This window comes from Ranitomeya variabilis, chromosome 2, assembly GCF_051348905.1.
Source record: "Ranitomeya variabilis isolate aRanVar5 chromosome 2, aRanVar5.hap1, whole genome shotgun sequence".
NCBI lineage: Eukaryota > Metazoa > Chordata > Amphibia > Anura > Dendrobatidae > Ranitomeya > Ranitomeya variabilis.
This window is the reverse complement of record NC_135233.1, coordinates 624,862,272-624,879,414: the sequence shown is the minus strand read 5'-3', so window position 1 is coordinate 624,879,414 and position 17,143 is coordinate 624,862,272. Positions and strand designations below refer to the sequence as shown.

At 51.3% G+C, this 17,143-nt stretch overlaps 1 protein-coding gene across 1 annotated transcript in view; it reads right to left on the bottom strand.

The window, feature by feature from the left end:
* The window catches only part of CNGB1 (cyclic nucleotide gated channel subunit beta 1), a 173,166-nt gene that overhangs the window by 63,071 nt on the left and 92,952 nt on the right, over positions 1 to 17,143 (bottom strand). Inside the window, exons 5-15 of the mRNA XM_077288979.1 lie at positions 10,135 to 10,177; positions 9,916 to 10,060; positions 9,723 to 9,747; positions 9,597 to 9,639; positions 9,271 to 9,394; positions 9,166 to 9,190; positions 8,630 to 8,759; positions 8,372 to 8,465; positions 3,637 to 3,673; positions 3,540 to 3,564; positions 3,428 to 3,442 (exon numbers count right to left, since the gene is read on the bottom strand). Coding sequence (XP_077145094.1) covers positions 3,428 to 3,442; positions 3,540 to 3,564; positions 3,637 to 3,673; positions 8,372 to 8,465; positions 8,630 to 8,759; positions 9,166 to 9,190; positions 9,271 to 9,394; positions 9,597 to 9,639; positions 9,723 to 9,747; positions 9,916 to 10,060; positions 10,135 to 10,177 — 706 coding nt within the window. The remainder of the gene's footprint in view (positions 1 to 3,427; positions 3,443 to 3,539; positions 3,565 to 3,636; positions 3,674 to 8,371; positions 8,466 to 8,629; positions 8,760 to 9,165; positions 9,191 to 9,270; positions 9,395 to 9,596; positions 9,640 to 9,722; positions 9,748 to 9,915; positions 10,061 to 10,134; positions 10,178 to 17,143) is intronic.

Sequence of the window (17,143 nt, the reverse complement as noted above, 5' to 3'; positions counted from 1 at the left end):
TCCCATCCCATATACATGGCTCATATCCCCCCTCCTGTATGCATGGCTCATATTCCCCCCCCCTGTATGCATGACTCATATTCCCCCCCCTGTATGCATGGCTCATATTCCCCCTCCTGTATGCATGGCTCATATTCCCCCTCCTGTATGCATGGCTCATATTCCCCCTCCTGTATGCATGGCTCATATTCCCCCCCCTGAATGCATGGCTCATATTCCCCCCCCCGAATGCATGGCTCATATTGCCCCCCCCCCGAATGCATGGCTCATATTCCCCCCCCCCGAATGCATGGCTCATATTCCCCCTCCTGTATGCATGGCTCATATTCCCCCCCCCCCGAATGTATGGCACATTTGCCCCCCCCCCCCGTATGCATGGCTCATATTCCCCCTCCTGTATGCATGGCTCATATTCCCCACCTGTATGCATGGCTCATATTCCCCCCCGAATGCATGGCTCATATTCCCCCCCGAATGGATGGCTCATATTCCCCCCCCGTATGCATGGCTCATATTCCCCCCCGAATGCATGGCTCATATTCTCCCCCCTGTATGCATGGCTCATATTCCCCCCCCCCCCTGTATGCATGGCTCATATTCCCCCGCGAATGCATGGCTCATATTCCCCCCCCTGTATGCATGGCTCATATTCCCCCACCTGTATGCATGGCTCATATTCCCCCCCCTGTATGCATGGCTCATATTCCCCCCCCTGAATGCAAGGCTCATATTCTCCCCCCTGTATGCATGGCTCATATTCCCCCCCGAATGCATGGCTCATATTCCCCCCTGAATGCATGGCTCATATTCCCCCCCGAATGCATGGCTCATATTCCCCCCTGAATGCATGGCTCATATTCCCCCCTGAATGCATGGCTTATCTCTCCACCCCCCTGCTCCCGCTCCTGCTCCCATCTTGCATGGCGCGCCGGCTTATGTCCTCCTTCATCCCCCCCGTCCCCCGTCCCTCATACTCACCTGTCCCTCATACTCACCTGTCTCACATTGCGCGGCCGCGCCGACATCCCTCGCTCTGTCCCGACTCCCGGCGCAGCACCTTCTTCCTGCGTGAGCGGTCACGTGATACCGCTCATTAAGGTCATGAATATGCGCATATTCATGACCTTAATGAGCGGTACCACGTGACCGCTCATTCAGGACGAGCTGTGTACGCTGAGACCAGACATCGCTGGAGCAAGGTGAGTATCGTCTTCAAGGAGGGTGGGCGGCCGGGGGGGAGATAAACAGACTGCAGGGGGGCGTGGCTTAACACAAGGGGGTGTGTCGGTTGCTTCTCCTGCTGTCTGCGGGATCAGAACGTCCCGTGCTGGACAGCGGGGCGAAGCAACAAAACCGGGACAGTCCCGCACAATGAGGGACGGTTGGGAGCTATGCGTGACCTAACCCAAAGACGTCAGCACACCTCGTGACCTCACCCAAAGACATCAGCATACCTAGTTACCTCACCCAACGACATCAGCACACCTAGTTACCTCACCCAACGACAACTTGTGACCTCACCACATCTCGTGACCTAATGACATCAACACATCTCATGACATCACCACTGTCACGTTTCACACTGTGCTGCCAACAATATGTCACAGATCCCAACAATATGTCAGGGATCCCAGGGAGGATATCTTTAACGTCCCCACTACTCACACCAATGTGTCACGAACCGGGGTTGCTTTGGTTGCCCCTGGTTCCTTCTGAAGGGGATTTATCTATATCCCACTTCCGGTTTTGAACTTGCAGCTCTCTGGTGCCCCCTTACCCTCAGGTCAGACTAGGTACTGCATCTAGGGTAATTAGTCGACAGAAAGGCTGCCTGCTATGTACTGGCTATTGGGCTCTACAGCGAGGGTGATAACTACTCCCACACAGGCGGGAACAATAATTATAAACGCCACCATCGCTACAAGGATTACCAATCGCACAGAACAAAGTATGCTGCCACCAGCTCCGATTGCACCAAAGGGTAACAGGTCCGGAGCTAACTCAAATTACCTAACTTCACCTCAGAGAACACGCAGTTCATTATAGAGCAGAGAGAGACAAGCTAGCAATTATATATTTTACATCATAAAATTTAGCAAAAGGTGCTGTAGCGAAGCTCTGTCAAAGCACGTTCCAAATATGTAACTGTCATATCTCTATCATACACTGGAGTCGCATTATGGATTCTTTAATATCTCCCTCGCATACAGCAAGCACATGGGTTTCGGACAAAGGATTAGTACACACATTCCTGGCTTTGAAAAGGAGGGAGAGTCAGAGCCCCACACTGGAGTTTCAAGTTACACAGTGTCTCTGTCATAAGGCTTTGTGTCTATACCAGCGAATGCAGTGGGGTTGGAACGGAAAGGGGGGTCGAAGCTGCAGCGTGTGTCTAGGACCATGGTCACATGTGCAAAAATCCCTCAGACCATGGTATTTTACATTATCGTGACGACCACATCTCTTTACTAGTGATGAGCGAATATACTCGATAATCGAGATTTTCCGAGCACGCTTGGGTGTCCTCTGAGTATTTTTTAGTGCTCAGAGATTTAGTTTTTTTGCCACAGCTGGATGATTTACAGCTACTAGCCTGCTTGATTACATGTGGGGATTCCCTAGCAACCAGGCAACCCCCGTATGTACTTAGCCTGGCTAATAGCTGTAAATCATTCAGCTGAGGTGATGAAAACTGAATCTCCGACCATTACAAAATACTCGGAGGACACCCGAGCGTGCTCGGGAAATCTCGAGTAACGAGTATATTCGCTCATCACTACTCGTTACCTCACCCAATGACATCACGACATCTCGTGACCTCACCCAATGACATTGGCACACTTCGCCAACTCGCCACACCTAGTGACCTCAACACACCTCGCTACCTCACCCAAGAACATCAGCACACTTCATGACCCCACCAAATGACATCAGCACACCTCGTAACACTTTGTGACATCAGCACACCTCATGACCTCACCATACCAAGTGACCCCACCCAACGATCTCAACACCCCTCATGATTTCACCACACCTCACCCAACGGCATCAGCACATCTCGTGACCTCACCCAATGGCATCACCACACCTTGTCACACTTTGTGACATCAGCACACCTCGTGACCTCACCACATCTCATGACCTAATGGCATCAACACACCTCGTGACATCAGCACACCTTGTGAACTCACCCAACGACATCAGCAAACCGTTTGACCTCACCCAACACCATCCACGCAACTTGTGACCTCACCACACCTCGTGACAGAGAGGTAATAAACCTAAATTCCCAAGACATGTAAATAGTCGAGTCTCCTGTGTGTGGGGAATGATGGCATCAGTCACCAAGGACGTGAGTGTGAGTAATCATTATCCAATCACACAAATGATGAGGGCAGCAATTGTGATAAACGTGTGTGGTGAATACCTGATGCTGTCAGAACTGCATCCCGCACATGGAACAAGAAGGGAAAGAAGCGTCAGGTCACACAAGTGATCAGGCTCAGGAGCTATCAGCCACATATGGCAGGGTCACTCACCTGCGATTAGAGTCCTTCCGGGTCACTGCAAGCAAAAGACAGAGTCTGAGTGCAAACCCTTTCCAGCAATGAGACTGACCTGTGTGCGGATCCTCACCTTCAGAGGGCGCCTGCTCTTCTGATGGCTTCTCCACCTGTTCACATGAAAACACATCTTTACTATCTAAAACGTCTAGTGTACATGCCCATCCTGTTTGGGCATGTGCACATTGTAGATTCAAACAGAGCAGCAAAACCACAAAAAACAAGGAGTAAAGAAACAGGTGTGGACCCAGAGCAAACTATGCCCCCTTAGACCCCTCCAGCGCCCCCTCAGGCCCCTCCTGCACCTCCCCACAGTTTCTCCCAGTAGCTTCATTGGTCATCACCTTGAGTGGCTCCAATAGACGATCTGCATGGCCCATAGATCACGTGTGGGATCCCTAGCCTCCAAAATAGTCTGCACCCAGCAGGTGTATTGCAGGGCAGTGAAGGTGCACAGCTGATGACAGCAATGAGCCAAGTCCACAGCTGCCCTGAGCCGTAATATGGCAAGAAACATTTAACTAAGAGGCACCTCAGGCCATTTCTCTAAGACCTGAAGGTCAACTAGTGTTGTACTAGAGCCTTGAAAGTATCCTCAAGTGCAGACATGAAAACCATTAATCGCTATGATCAAACTGAATCTAATTAGGATCATCCCTGGAAAGGAATATGAAGAATGACCTCTTCTGTAGAGGACAAGTTCATCAGAGAAGCCAGTCTCAGAAAATGACAGAAGCTCATAAATGATGCCCAGACATCAAGCAGCAGACACATCTCAGCATCAGCTGTCCAGAGACTGAGCAGCCACCTCGATAATCGAATTACTGCACAGAAGACGCAACTGAGGACAGAAAAAAAGAAGAGGCTTGTATAGACCGAATAACACCAAGATCGGACATGAGACCAGTGGAAATCTACTGTGCGCTGAGGAGTCAGAATGTGAGAGGTTTGGTGCCGAATGCCACATTTGTGAGACGCAGAAGAGGTGAGTGGATGGTTTCTACTTCTTTAGAGCTAGTGTGAAGCATGGTAGGGCAGTGTAATTGTGGGGATTGCATGAACCACAGAGGGGCGTTGTGATGGTGAGGGGTGCGTGAAGCATGGAGGGGAGATGTAATGGTGGGAGGTGTGTGAAGCACAGAGGGGCCATGTGATGTGGGGGGTGCATGAAGCATAGAGAGGCCATGTGATGTGGGGGGTGCGTGAAGCATAGAGAGGCCATGTGATGTGGGGGGTGCGTGAAGCACAGAGGGGCCATGTGATGGTGGGGGTGCGTGAAGCACAGAAGGGCAGTGTGATGGTGGGGCCTCTGCTGATAGTGATTTATCACAGCCACTGCCATCCCATCATTTGTGACACAGGACAATGACCAACAACATCCAGGCAATGTGACGGAGGAGGGGTGGAGATGGAGCTTAATGTCACAGCCTCAACAAGCCACGGACTTGTCTCTGGTACCCCTTCTGCCTCTCTCTATAATATACAGTGAGGAACAGGAGGGTAATGGTGTTCTGACCCTCAGGCTCCATACCTCACCCTCCACTGCTGCTTCTGATGTGAGACCACCATCATCTTATAGAGGGGGACACCACAGACATACATCGTGACCTGACTCTCAGGCTCCATATCTCACCATCCACTGCTGCTTCTAATGTGAGACCACCATCATCTTATAGATGGGGACTGTCACAATAATGTGAATATGCCATGCTTGAGTATCTAGCTAACTTTACAAGACACACGCTGCGGGCCATTCCGAACCCCCCTCTTCTCACTCTGCCTGTTGTCTGCGTGTGCGCAATCCAAAACCCCTCATTTTCCCTCCCACTAAAATAATTTTTATAGCTCTATGCTGGGCCGACAATTTTCCCTAGACTCCTCATTCCCCCCTCCCATCGAAAACTGGCCCAAACTGGTACTTTCTTTGTTGAGATTCTTTGTTCTATTAATGTGATATATTCTGGCACCAATCCGGGCTAGAGATATAAGAATTGTATATTCTGGATGTCCATCGATAGATCTAGCACTCCCTGAAACTGCTTGCAGCTAAACGCAATGAGGGCAAAGTGCAGATTTCTCAGTAAATGGTTCAGGTAATTGCTCTGTGTTCACACTTAAAAGAATCGCACTGATGTGGCGCACCTCGTGATCCGGGTGTATTCTGGATACGAGATTCCTAGAGCGAGCTAGGCATAAAAAATAGTTTTCCCAAGTCTAAGTAAAGGGGAGGATTCAGCCCTAAGTTATGAAGCGAGCAGTCTTCTGAAGTCTTTTTGCCCGGGTTCCAGCTGCTCTACAGATGTGACATGCATCTTGATGTATGTCCTGAGCACATGGGCAAACAGGAGATGAAATGATCTGAATGCTATGTCAGTGTTTTTTCAATTTTAATCCTTCTTTTATTTGTAATTGTAATGTACACATTATTTTGTCTTCTTTATAATATCTTTTTTATACCTTGTAAACACTGCCTACCTTTTTTTTGGAGTAAAATATAAAATTATTAGCTTGTCTCTCCATGCTCTAAACGAACTGTCACGTCATCTGAAGTGAATTACGCTGATTGGGTTGGCTCTGGACCCGTCAATACTTTGAAAATCGGAGCTGGTGGCAGCGAAATTTGTTCTGTGCGTTTGGGAGGCTTAGTAGTGACGGCGGCATTGATAATTATTTTTCCCGCCTGAGTTGGAGTAGTTATATCTCCCTTGCTGCAGGGAGCCCAATAGCCAGTACATAGCAGGCAGCCTTTTTGGTGACTGACTAACCTAGGTGCAGTACCCTGACTGACCTGAGGGTAATGGGGGTGCCAGATAGCTGCAAGTTCCAAACCGGAACTGGGAAGTGGGATATAGATAAATCCCCTTCAGAAGGAACCAGGGGCAACCAAACAACCCCGATTCGTGACAAATTGGTGTGAGTGGTGGGGATGATAAAGGTATCTTTCCGGTGAACTGTGACATAGTGGTGGGATCCCTGACATATACGGAGGGATCCATGACATATTGGTGGCAGCATGGTGGGATCCATGACAGGGACACCACAGACATACATCGTGACCTCAAGAAGTAGAAAGAACAGCGCTCCAACCGGGTGTTATTATCCAAAAAAGAGAGTCTTTATTCCAGCCATGGTAAAATAGCAATGTTTCGGCCGAACATCTGGCCTTTTTCAAGCATTCGGATGTTCGGCCGAAACGTTGCTATTTTACCATGGCTGGAATAAAGACTCTCTTTTTTGGATAATAACACCCGGTTGGAGCGCTGTTCTTTCTACTTCTTGATATACGTTTTTCCAGGAGGGTTCCCTGGATCTGGAACGAGCGCCCCCAAATAGTGAGTGCTGTTGGTCAACCTGTATATTATTTATACATCGTGACCTGACTTTCAGGCTCCATATCTCACCATCCACTGCTGCTTCGGACGTGAGACCACCATCATCTTATAGAGGGGGACACTACAGACATACATTGTGACCTGACCCTCAGGCTCCATATCTCACCATCCACTGCTGCTTCTGACATGAGTCTGCCATCATCTCATAGACAACCATCTTGGATATCTCAGATATAAACGTGACTTGCAGCTATTTAGCATATGATTAGTTCTGCAGATTCTCGTCATGTCATTTTTACTGTTTTGCTCCTGGTGGTGGAAGAGTCTTTTTCTTCCAGAATACTACAACATACAACCTGTCCTCACCTTCCCTAATAGCTCCGTGTGTTATTAGGTCTATTCCCAAGTGAAAGGTCACTGGTTGGAATCGAGGAGCCGCCATGAAGACGATTTCCCAAGAAAAGAAAAACGCATTATCCAGCTCATCGATAGCAGTCTCTTGGCCAAGAAAATTACCAAACTGCATCATGTGAGCGCCATGACAGACGGGAGGAGATGAAATGAAGTCCGTCCATCCATTCAGAAGCCAAGAGGTGGCCATCCAGGCAAAATAACAGTCACCAAGTCAGCTCATCACAAGGTCTATAAGTTCTGGGGCGACAAACACGGCAGTGGAAGCGGCTCGTATGCTTCATAATAGTGAGATCACAGACGTCCATGCAAGCAACCTGCGACGCGCATTACACAAGTCAGGAATGGTGGCCTGAAAAAATGTGAAGACGACTCCACTTCAATATCGTCACAAGAAGTGTCGGCTTGAGTTTACAAACAAGTACAAAAAGTCAACAGTAGAAGAAATGCCGAAATATACCATTAGACACATTAACTGGTGAAATGCTTGTGCAAAAGCAACCCTCATTCAGACACTCGTCCTCAGACACAAGGCATTCTCCATGGAGCAGGGTCAGGTGTGAGGACATGGCTGGGTTAGAGGATGGATCCTACACTTACAACCAACCACACGCTGCGTCTCCATCTTTCCACCTTTGACATCAGATCAGAGACAAAAGGGAAGAGAAGATCCCGGACATTACCCGGCACTGATGATCTGCGGTATATTACCTGAAGGGGAGTCAGAGATGCCGACAGGAGGCTGTGTCCACCCCATGGATGCTGTTTCACTGCTCGCTTCTTCTGAGGGTGAGTCTGAGGACAGGTGTCTGAACAAGGTTTTCTTCTGCACTGGGACTTCATTAATGAGATGTGTGTTTGTATAAAATGATGGCGCCTCACGTTAGAAGCAGTCGTAGATGGTGAGACGAGGAGCCTGAGAGTCAGACCCTCAGAACATGGTTACCTTTCTGCTCATCAGGGTGTTATAGCCACACAAGTGCGGTGCCACGCATACAGTGAAGAGGAGCTGTCCACACACTATGGAGTGGTGCTGCTTCTCACGCTCTGGTGGCCCTCACTTACCTTCACATTCTTTGGGGCCACAGCTGCCATCTCTGGTTGTGGCACCACTTTTCCAAATCCCAGCTTGAGCCAGTTTAATACTCCGCTCCCAGCACTGCAAGACAAGGTCATTCCCTATTAAACCACCGGGGGCTGCAAACAAGAGAGGGGTGTGACATGCGGTGTAAGGGGGCGGAGACCAGTGCAAGGGGACGTTCTCTTCAGAGCCCTCACCGTGCAGGAACGCGGGGCTCCTCTTAGGAGCCGTTAAGGGCATACCTTGATTCTGGCGTTTTGTCCACTAAGGCAGCCTCCACTTCTGAGGTGACCACCGATTGTACCTCTGCGATGACAGGCGGAGGTGGTGGAACGGGACTGACAGCCTGGGTCACCGGAGCAACAATCACTTCTGGTGAAAAAAACTGTCACCAGTGATATGACACATTACAACATCCACCCGTCACAATTCAACATCCACCTGTCACATTGCAACATCCACCCATCACATTGCAACATCCACCTGTCACATTGCAACATCCACCCGTCACACTGCAACATCCACCTGTCACATTGCAACATCCGCCCGTCACATTACAACATCCACCCGTCACATTACAACATCCAGTCTCCACTGTCACATTATAACCTCGAGTCTCCACCGCCACATTATAACCTCCAGTCTCCACCGTCACATTATAACCTCCAGTCTCCTCCGTCAAATTATAACCTCCCCTTGGTCCTATGTTAGGTCCTTCGCGGTCTATGCTCCGTCCATACACTCCTTCCGCCACCTCCTGAGGGTCCAGAGCACCCACCTTCCACTTTTTCTGGTTGTGGCTTCTGTTGAGTAATCAGAAGAGAGGCCGGTTAGAGGGGCGTAGAAGATTCCCCAGGTTCAGCCTGCATACCACGCCATGTACCTGCTCTTCAGTGGCAGCACTTGGCTCAGGACCGGCACCTGGACTCGCCCTCAGGCTCCATGTTGGTTGAGGGATGACCTTCTCCAGGCCGTGGGACAACCAGGACAGGACGCGGTGTGAGGAGCTGCAGTGGCACGAAGAGGCTGGTGAGTGGCGGTGACAGTGTGAGGTCATGGGAACGGTGGCTGACAGGTAATAGGGCCACGAGCACAGCGCTCCTATATCACTAAGATGTGGGGGCAGACATTGTACCCCCCATGGAACTGAGGTCATGGATGACTGGAGGCCACGTGTTTACTGTGGGGTGTCTTGCTGTGTGCCTGTACCTGTCACTGTGTTCCACGGGGCTGCTCTCCGACATATCGTCCACTGAGAAAGAAAGCAAAAAGAAGTGTGAATGGTGGTGCTTCCCAGTGGACGAGCAGACCTTCGTCATGTCCATCGCTCCTTACCTGAGTCACTGACCGCCACCACCTTCTGAAACCGAAACAAAAAAGTGATAACTGAGGGGCTGCAGCAAAATCACAGGCAACGATTACTGGCACCCGGCCACACACACCACATGATATGAGTATGAATGACCGGCAAACCGAGGAGGGGCAACAGCAGTACAGAGGACTTCAGCAAAACCGAACGCATTATTACCAAGCTCGATTTAGGGGTGTCCAATATTTGCTCCACAACCGACTCTGTCACTTCCTGGTTTCCTCTTGCCAAGAATGGATTGTCCACAGGTTTAGGGACCACCTTCCCCAGTCCTTGTGTTAGCCAGCCAAGAACACCCCCAGAACTGCAAGCCAACAAAGGGCCCCTAGTTATGGAGGATGAGGAGAGGAGGCCAAGATCAAATGGAAGACATTGTACCTCTTATCAGTTGCTGTACCCCCATCCTGAGTGCCGACATCAACTGAAAAGACACAGAGAATCAGAAGAAACAACTGTCCCACAAAGATCTGATATGTACGACCCGACCACCACCCCACAAAGATCTGCTATGTACGACATGACAACCCCACAAAGATCTGCTATGTACGACCCGACCACCACCCCACAAAGATCAGCTACGTTCGACATGCCACCCCACAAGGACCTGCCATGTATGACATGACCACCACCCCACATAGATCTGCCATGTACGACATGACCACCACTCCCAAAGATCTGCCATGTACCACATGACCACTCCCCCAAAGATCTGACATGTATGACATGACCACCCCCCAAAGATCTGCCATGTACAACATTACCACCACCCCCCAAAGAACTGCCATGTACGACATGACCCCCCAAAGATCTGCCATGTACGACCCGACCACCATTCAACAAAGATCTGCCATGTACGACCCGACCACCACCCCACAAAGATCTGCTATGCATGACATGACCACCTCCCCAAAGATCTGCTATTTACGACATGACCACCCCCCAAAAGATCTGCTATTTACGACATGACCACCAACCCACAAAGATCTGCTATGTATGACATGACCACCCCCCAAAGATCTTCCATGTACGACATGACCACTCCAAACAGCTGCCATGTACGACATGACCCCCCCCAAAGATCTGCCATGTACGACCCGACCACCACCCCACAAAGATCTGCCATGTATGACATGACCACCTCCCCACAAAGATTTGCCATGTACGACATGACCACCCACCTAAAGATCTGCTAAGTACGACCCGACCACACCCCAAAGATCTGCCATGTATGATATGACCACCACCCCACAAAGATCTGCCATGCATATGACCACCACCCCACAAAGATCTGCTATGTACAACATGACCACCCCCCAAAGATCTGCCATGTACTACATAACCACCACCCCAAAGATCTGCCATGTATGACATGACCACCACCCCCAAAGATCTGCTATGTATGACATGACCCCCCAAAGAACTGCCATGTACGACATGACCACCCCACAAAGATCTGCAATGTATGACATGACCACAAACCCCCAAATATTTGTCATGTATGACCCGACCACCACCCCACAATGTCTGCTATGCATGACATGACCACCCCACAAAGATCTGCCATGTACGACATGACCACCCCACAAAGATCTGTCGTGTATGACATGACCGCCCCCCAAACTGCCATGTACGACATGACCACCCCCCCAAAGAACTGTCATGTACGACATGACCACCCCCAAAGATCTGCCAAGTACGACCTGACCACCACCCCACAAAGATCTGCTATGTATGACATGACCACCCCACAAAGATCTGCCATGTATGACATGACCACCATCCACAAAGATTTGCCATGTACGACATGACCACCCCCCCCAAAGATCTACCAAGTACGACCTGACCACCAGGCCCAAAGATCTGCTATGTATGACATGACCGTCCCACAAAGATCTGCCATGTATGACATGACCACCACCCCACAAAGATCTGCTATGTACGACATGACCACCCCTCAAAGATCTACCATGTACGACATGACCATCACCCCCAAAGATCTGCCATGTATGACATGACCACCACCCCCCAAAGATCTGCTATGTATGACATGAGCACCCCAAAAAGATCTGCCATGTATGACATGACCACCACCCCCAAAGATCTGCTATGTACAACATGACCACCACCCCAAATATCTACCATGTATGACCCGACCACCACCCCACAAAGATTTGCCATGTATGACATGACCACCACCCCCAAAGATCTGCTATGTATGACATGACCACCCCCCAAAGATCTGCCATGTATGACATGACCACCACCCCACAAAGATCTGCCATGTATATGACCATCCCCCAAAGATCTGCCATGTACGACATGACCACCCCCTCAAAGATCTGCCATATACGACATGACCACCCCCCAAAGATCTGCCATGTACGACATGAACACCCCCAAAGATCTGCCATGTACGACATGACCACCCCCAAAGATCTGCCATGTGCTACATGACCACACCCCCAAACTGCCATGTACGACATGACCCCTCCAAAGAACTGCCATGTACGACATGACCACCCCCAAAGATCTGCCAAGTACGACCCAACCACCACCCCACAAAGATCTGCTATGTATGACATGACCACCCCACAAAGATCTGCCATATATGACATGACCACCACCCCACAAAATTTGCCATGTACGACATGACCACCACCCCCAAAGATCTGCTATGTATGACATGACCACCCCCCAAAGAACTGCCATGTACGACATGACCACCCCTGCAAAGATTTGGCATGTACGACCCGACCACCACCCCACAAAGATCTGCTATGTACGACATGACCACCCCCGCAAAGATTTGCCATGTACAACATGACCATCACCCCATAAAGATCTGCTATGTACGACATGACCACCCCACAAAGATCTGCCATGTATGACATGACCACCACCCCACAAAGATCTGCCATGTATGATATGACCATCCCCCAAAGGTCTGCCATGTACGACTTGACCACCCCCCAAAGATCTGCCATGTACGTCATGACCACCCCCAAAGATCTGCCATCTACTACATGACCATCCCCCAAACTGCCATGTACGACATGACCCCCCCAAAGAACTGCCAAATACGACCCGACCACCACCCCTCAAAGATCTGCTATGTATGACATGACCACCCCACAAAGATCTGCCATGTATGACATGACCACCACCCCAAAGATCGGCTATGTATGACATGATCATCCCCCAAAGAACTGCCATGTACGACATGACCACCCCTGCAAAGATTTGCCATGTACGACCCGACCACCACCCCACAAAGATCTGCTATGTACAACATGACCACCACCCCACAAAGATCTGCTATGTACGACATGACCACTACCCCACAAAGATCTGCTATATACGACATGACCACCCCACAAATATCTGCCATGTATGACATGACCACCACCCCATAAAGATCATCTATGTATGCCCTCTCACCAATGAAGTCACAGAAAGAGGGAGGAGGTGAAATCATTGGATGGAGAGGTCACTGATCTGTGAACAATGGAAGCAACAATCATCACATCTGGTTGTATCCAGTCTGGAGTCTGAGCCTTGAGCAGAAATCCCGGCAGCTCCGGCTTGGGCCGCTGACACTAAGGTCATTAATGGTCATCTGAGGGAGGAAATCATCAGGATCCGCTGCTGGCAGCTCATGTGTGATCACCGACCAACGATGTCCACATGTACTCAATGGAGACAAGTCTGGAGACGCTGCCGGCAGCTCTTGTGTAATCACCAATGGTGTCCTCGATGTTCTCAATGGTGACAACTGCAGCCATGGGAGCAGGTTTAGGCCACACGCACTCACAGTAGAGAGAGGAACATGCGGCCTGTGGTGTGGTGTGGTCTAGCTGGCGCCTGAGAGCCCTCATGCAACCCCATCAACCGAAAATTAAAAATATTCTGGGTCTTAAAAAAGTAAATAAAAAAAAAATGAATTTCCAAATAATTTTTTCACAACTGAAATTTTAACAAAAGCAAAAACAAAAAACTCCGCACGTGTAGTATGGCTGTGATCATACTGACCTGGATATCAGTTATTTCTACCGTATGATGACGGCTGCAAAACCAAAACCCAAAAAACAAATTGCAAAATTGTGCTTTTTTACATTTTTTAAAATATTTTCCTGCACGTAGAAGGTTTTTCCTGCTTTCAGCACATAATATGATCCTGGTCCGGCCTCGTCCGTTGAGAAATGAAGCCATGGCTCTAGGAAACAGGAAAAAGCCAACACACAAAAATGGAAAATCACCTGTGAAAGAAGGGTTAATGGCCTCAGTGATGGCCGCCGAGGCTGAATCATGTATAACAGTCAGTTGCTCCCGGGGCCAGCGCGAGACCCTCAACCCCAGGTGAGATGTGGCAGCCTCCAACATGGAGCGACAATTACACCCACATGGCAATGTCGGCCTATAGAGGTGGCCCCGAGGAAGCCACGCCACCAAGAGAACGGGGCCCCAAGGAAGCCATGACACCAAGAGGATGGGGCCCCGAGGAAGCCATGAGACCATGAGGACGGGGCCCCTAGGAAGCCATGACACCAAGAGGACGGGGCCCCAAGGAAGCCATGACACCAAAACAGGGACCCCAAAGAAGCCATGACACCAAGAGGATGGGGAAACCATGTCGCCAAGACAGGGGCCCCAAAAAAACCATGTCACTAATATGGGGGGCCCAAGGAAACCATGTCACCAAGAGGACGGGGCCCCCGAAGGAAGCCATGTCATCAAGAGGACATGGTCCCAAAGGAAGCTATGTCACAAAGAGGACGGGGCCTCGAGAAAGCCATGTCACCAAGAGTTCGGGGCCCTGAGGAAGCCATGTCACCAAGACAGGTCCCCAAGGAAGCCATCTCACCAAGAGGACGGGGCCCTGAGGAACCCACACCACCAAGAGGACGGGGCCCCAAGGAAGCCATGACACCAAGAGGACGGGCCCTGAGGAAGCCATGAGACCATGGGGACGGGGCCCCAAGGAAGCCATGACTCCAAGAGGACAGGGCCCCAAAGGAAGCCATGTCAGAAAGAGGAAGGGGCCCCGAGGAAGCCATGTCACCAAGATGGGTCCCCAAGGAAGCCATCTCACCAAAAGGACGGGACCCTGAGGAAGCCATGACACCAAGAGGACGGAGCCCCAAGGAAGCCATGCCACCAAGAGGACAGGGGCCCTGAACAAACTGTGCCATCACCAGGATGGGGGCCCAGAGCCAGCCGTGCCATCAAGTAACCCCCAGAACCAGCCAAACCACCAAGAGGATGGGGGCCTAAAGCCAGCCGTACCATCTAAGTAACCCCCGAACCAGCTGAACCACCAAGAGGACGGGGACCCAGAGCCAGCCGTGCAATCAAGCAACCTCTCGAAACACCAAGAGGATGGGGACCCAGAGCCAGCTATGCCATCAAGTAACCCCCTGAACCACCAACAGCACAGGGCCCAGAGCCAGCTGTGCCATTAAGTATCCCCCCGAACCACCAAGAGAACGGGGGCCCAGGGCCAGCTGAACCATCAAGAGAACGGGGGGCTCAGAGCCAGCGGTACCATCAAAAGGACAGGGGACCACAGCCACCCGAGCCACCAAAAGGATGGGGGCTCAGAGCCAGCAGAGCCATCAAGTAACCCCCAGAACTACCAACAGGACGAGGGCCCAAAGCTAGCCGTGCCATCAATTAACCCCCAAACCACCGAGAATGGGGACCCAGAGCCAGCCGTGCCATCAACAGGAAGGGAACCCAGAGCCAGCTGTGCCATCAAATAACCCCCGAACCATCAAGAGGACGGGGGTCCCAGAGACAGCCAAGCCATCAAGTAACCCCCAGAACCAGCCGAACCAAAAAGAGGACAGGGGCCCAGAGCCAGCCATGCCATCAAGCAACCCCCCGAACCACCAAGAGAACGGGGGCCCAGAGCCAGGCTCTCCACAAAGTAACCCCTCTAAACCAGCTGAACCACCAACAACACAGGGGCCAAGAGCCAGCTGTGCCATTAAGTATCCCCTGAACTACCAAGAGAACGGGGGCCCAGAGCCAGCTGTACCATCAAGAAGACGCGAGGCTCAGAACCAGCCGTGCCATCAAGTAATCCGTGAACCACCAAGAAAATGGGGGCTCAGAGCCAGCCAAGCCATCAAGTAACCCCCAGAACCAGCCGAACCAAAAAGAGGACAGGGGCCCAGAGCCAGCCGTGCCATCAAGTAACCCCTCAAACCACCAAGAGGACAGGGGACCAGAGCTAGCCGTGCCATCAAGTAACCCACTGAACCACCAAGAGAACGGGGCCCAGAGGAAGCTGTGCCATCAAGAGAACAGGGGCCTAGATAGAGCCAGCTGAACCACCAAGAGGACGGGGGCCCAGAGCCAGCTGTGCCATCAAGCTACCCCTCAAACCACCAAGAGGACGGGAGCCAAGAGTCAGCAGTGCCATTAATTAACCCCCTGAACCAGCCAAACCACCAAGAGGACGGGGACCCAGAGCCAGCCATGCCATCAAATAACCCTCCAAACCACCAAGAGGATGGGGGCCCAGAGCCAGCCATGGCATTAAGTAACCCCCCAAACCACCAAGAGGACGGGGGCCCAGAGCCAGCCATGCCATCAATGAACCCCCAAACCAGCCGACCCACCAAGAGGACAGGGGCCCAGAGCCAGCCATGCCATCAAGCAACCCCCCGAACCACCAAGAGAACGGGGGCCCAGAGCCAGGCTCTCCACAAAGTAACCCCCTAAACCAGCTGAACCACCAACAACACAGGGGCCAAGAGCCAGCTGTGCCATTAAGTATCCCCTGAACTACCAAGAGAACGGGGGCCCAGAGCCAGCTGTACCATCAAGAAGACGCGAGGCTCAGAACCAGCCATGCCATCAAGTAATCCGTGAACCACCAAGAAAATGGGGGCTCAGAGCCAGCCAAGCCATCAAGTAACCCCCAGAACCAGCCGAACCAAAAAGAGGACAGGGGCCCAGAGCCAGCCGTGCCATCAAGTAACCCCCCAAACCACCAAGAGGACAGGGGACCAGAGCTAGCCGTGCCATCAAGTAACCCACTGAACCACCAAGAGAACGGGGCCCAGAGGAAGCTGTGCCATCAAGAGAACAGGGGCCTAGATAGAGCCAGCTGAACCACCAAGAGGACGGGGGCCCAGAGCCAGCTGTGCCATCAAGCTACCCCTCAAACCACCAAGAGGACGGGAGCCAAGAGTCAGCAGTGCCATTAATTAACCCCCTGAACCAGCCAAACCACCAAGAGGACGGGGACCCAGAGCCAGCCATGCCATCAAATAACCCTCCAAACCACCAAGAGGATGGGGGCCCAGAGCCAGCCATGGCATTAAGTAACCCCCCAAACCACCAAGAGGACGGGGGCCCAGAGCCAGCCATGCCATCAATG